General features: G+C 38.6%; 1 protein-coding gene across 1 annotated transcript; it reads right to left on the minus strand.

Annotated features, from left to right (window-relative positions):
* Window positions 1-400: 400 nt before the first annotated feature.
* CER1 (cerberus 1, DAN family BMP antagonist) lies at window positions 401-2,072 on the minus strand (the record flags this gene model as incomplete). Its single annotated transcript, XM_082301584.1, has 2 exons — window positions 401-694; window positions 1,545-2,072. The coding sequence occupies 2 exons, from the start codon at window positions 2,070-2,072 to the stop codon at window positions 401-403; spliced, it is 822 nt and encodes a 273-aa protein (XP_082157710.1).

Consider the following 2,072-nt stretch of genomic DNA (forward strand, 5'->3'; position numbering starts at 1 on the left):
ATCTCTTCTTTGTTGCCAATAAAGTTAAATTGGCACTCCTTGCAAGCAAAGACAATGAAAAAAAGTCAGCGTTCAGTTTTTGCACAGATAAATCATGTTAGTTCTTCAGCCTTTGTTTACTAGCATGCTAGAAACAGTGATAGGAAGGGTGGAAAAATTTTTAGAGTTTTCCCTTGTTGAAGTAAGAACTTAACACATAAGCCCAGTAATTTCATCTCCTTTTCTGTAACAACTGCAAGGAAACATTTGTTACATTTTAGATAAAGTTATTGTTGAAACAGAGAAGATCATGTAGAAAGTCTACATTTTTAATATTTTTGTATACTGGCGTGATGACAACTTTTTTGGATTTTTTTATTTGCAAATTCTTATGATCCAGTTAAGCAGTACTTTGCACAGGTTAATTGTGCCCATGTACATTTGCATACAAGTCTGACAGTAGAGATCCAATCACGGGGTCTTTAATCTTCCTAGTTTCACATTTACACTCTTCTACAATCATGATTTCTTTGATCACTGGAACAGAATCAGTGCAGTTGAGATCCAGGCGTTTCATGGAGAACTTGCTGGGCAAGCAATGAGAACAAAAGGTATAAAGATGGTCTTCTGAACCAGGAACATGAAAGGAACTGCATTTTCCAAAACACAGATTATTCTGTACTGTCACCTTCTCACAGCTGTTATGAGTAACACCCTGAAACAGAAAGCAGTTCAAGGTTTCTGGTGCAGAAATGGCCCATGGACTTTGCTAGAAGGCATGAATGAAAAGAAAAAGAAAAAAAAAAAACCACTGCACTTTTTTTTTCTTGGAACAAAAAGTACAGGTTTCTAAGCCACATCTGTATGTACATATGTCTGTGTGAAATAAATTTAGTTCTGGATATGAAAAGACATGGTCCTGAACAGATTGTGATTACAGAAACCCTGAGAATAGATGGTAACTTACAGGGAATACAGCACTTTTACCTATACTGTTTGCTTGTCTTGATGTTACAATATGACAGAATGGCTTCATCTATGCATGGGACAATTTACCAGTTCTCCGAAATTCTTAGCACAGAATTAGATACAGGCAAGTTTTCTACTTAATACAGGAGAAAAAAATCCTTGATTAGCTGTAAGAAAACAACCAGCTTTTCCTGTTTATATATATACACACACGTGTGTGTGTGTACATACACATATTTAGCTCTATCTATCTATCTAGAGAGAGAGATCGTGATTCAGATCTACAAACAGCTGAGATGTGTATTTATTTAATGGATAATTACTCATCACTTCCCTGCCTGCATAGGCTTTGTCAGAAAATCTGTGCATAAAAATAATAAATAATTCTTTGAAAATTGAGTCTGCGGCTTTCCAGTGCTGGAATTTAGCAGTTTGCCTCATCAGACTAAAACTTTTTCATCAGTGTCTTTCAACCACTTACAATGTGCTCTGAAGCCCTGTGACTTAGCCACTGAAATAACCCATGTCCCTTCAGTTGCTGATTACAAGAGACAGGGGCAAAGGCTTGTTTGTTGATCTTGAATTCCTGTTCTTACCTGGGCAAAAGGCAGGGTTCTGCAGTTTTCTTGGTGCATTTCATTGGTCTTGATTGGCAGGACAACCTCTTCAGAGTCTGAATTTTTCTTTAACATGAAGTGGTCCCAGAATTTCTTGGCATCTTTTCTGTAGGGAAATTCAGACTCTCTCTTGCTGGAATAATGGGGTGGAGAGAAGTTTTCCACAGGAGAGATCTCTCTGGGTGCAACCCAGGTTCTGAGGTCTTGGTCTGCGTGGAGTCCTGTATTGGGAAGAATGAATCTGGACATTTTTTTCTCCTCTTTCTTCTCACTTCCAGATGCTGTCTGTGGAATTGATACAAAAAAGCTGGGTACCTCCAGGGTCTCATCAGCACCTACTGGGTTCTTCCTTACCAGCTCAGGAGAACTCTGACTTTCAAACAGATTTTTGTCTGGGTAGAAAAAGTGCTGAAATGGCCTTCTGCTTTTCCTTTGCTGAGAATTTCTCTGTAGCTCTGTGGCTCCAAGACATGAGAGCACTAACATCTGAAGGAGAAGCAGTGACAT

This window comes from Coloeus monedula (assembly GCF_965178545.1).
Source record: "Coloeus monedula genome assembly, chromosome: Z".
Classification (NCBI taxonomy): domain Eukaryota; kingdom Metazoa; phylum Chordata; class Aves; order Passeriformes; family Corvidae; genus Coloeus; species Coloeus monedula.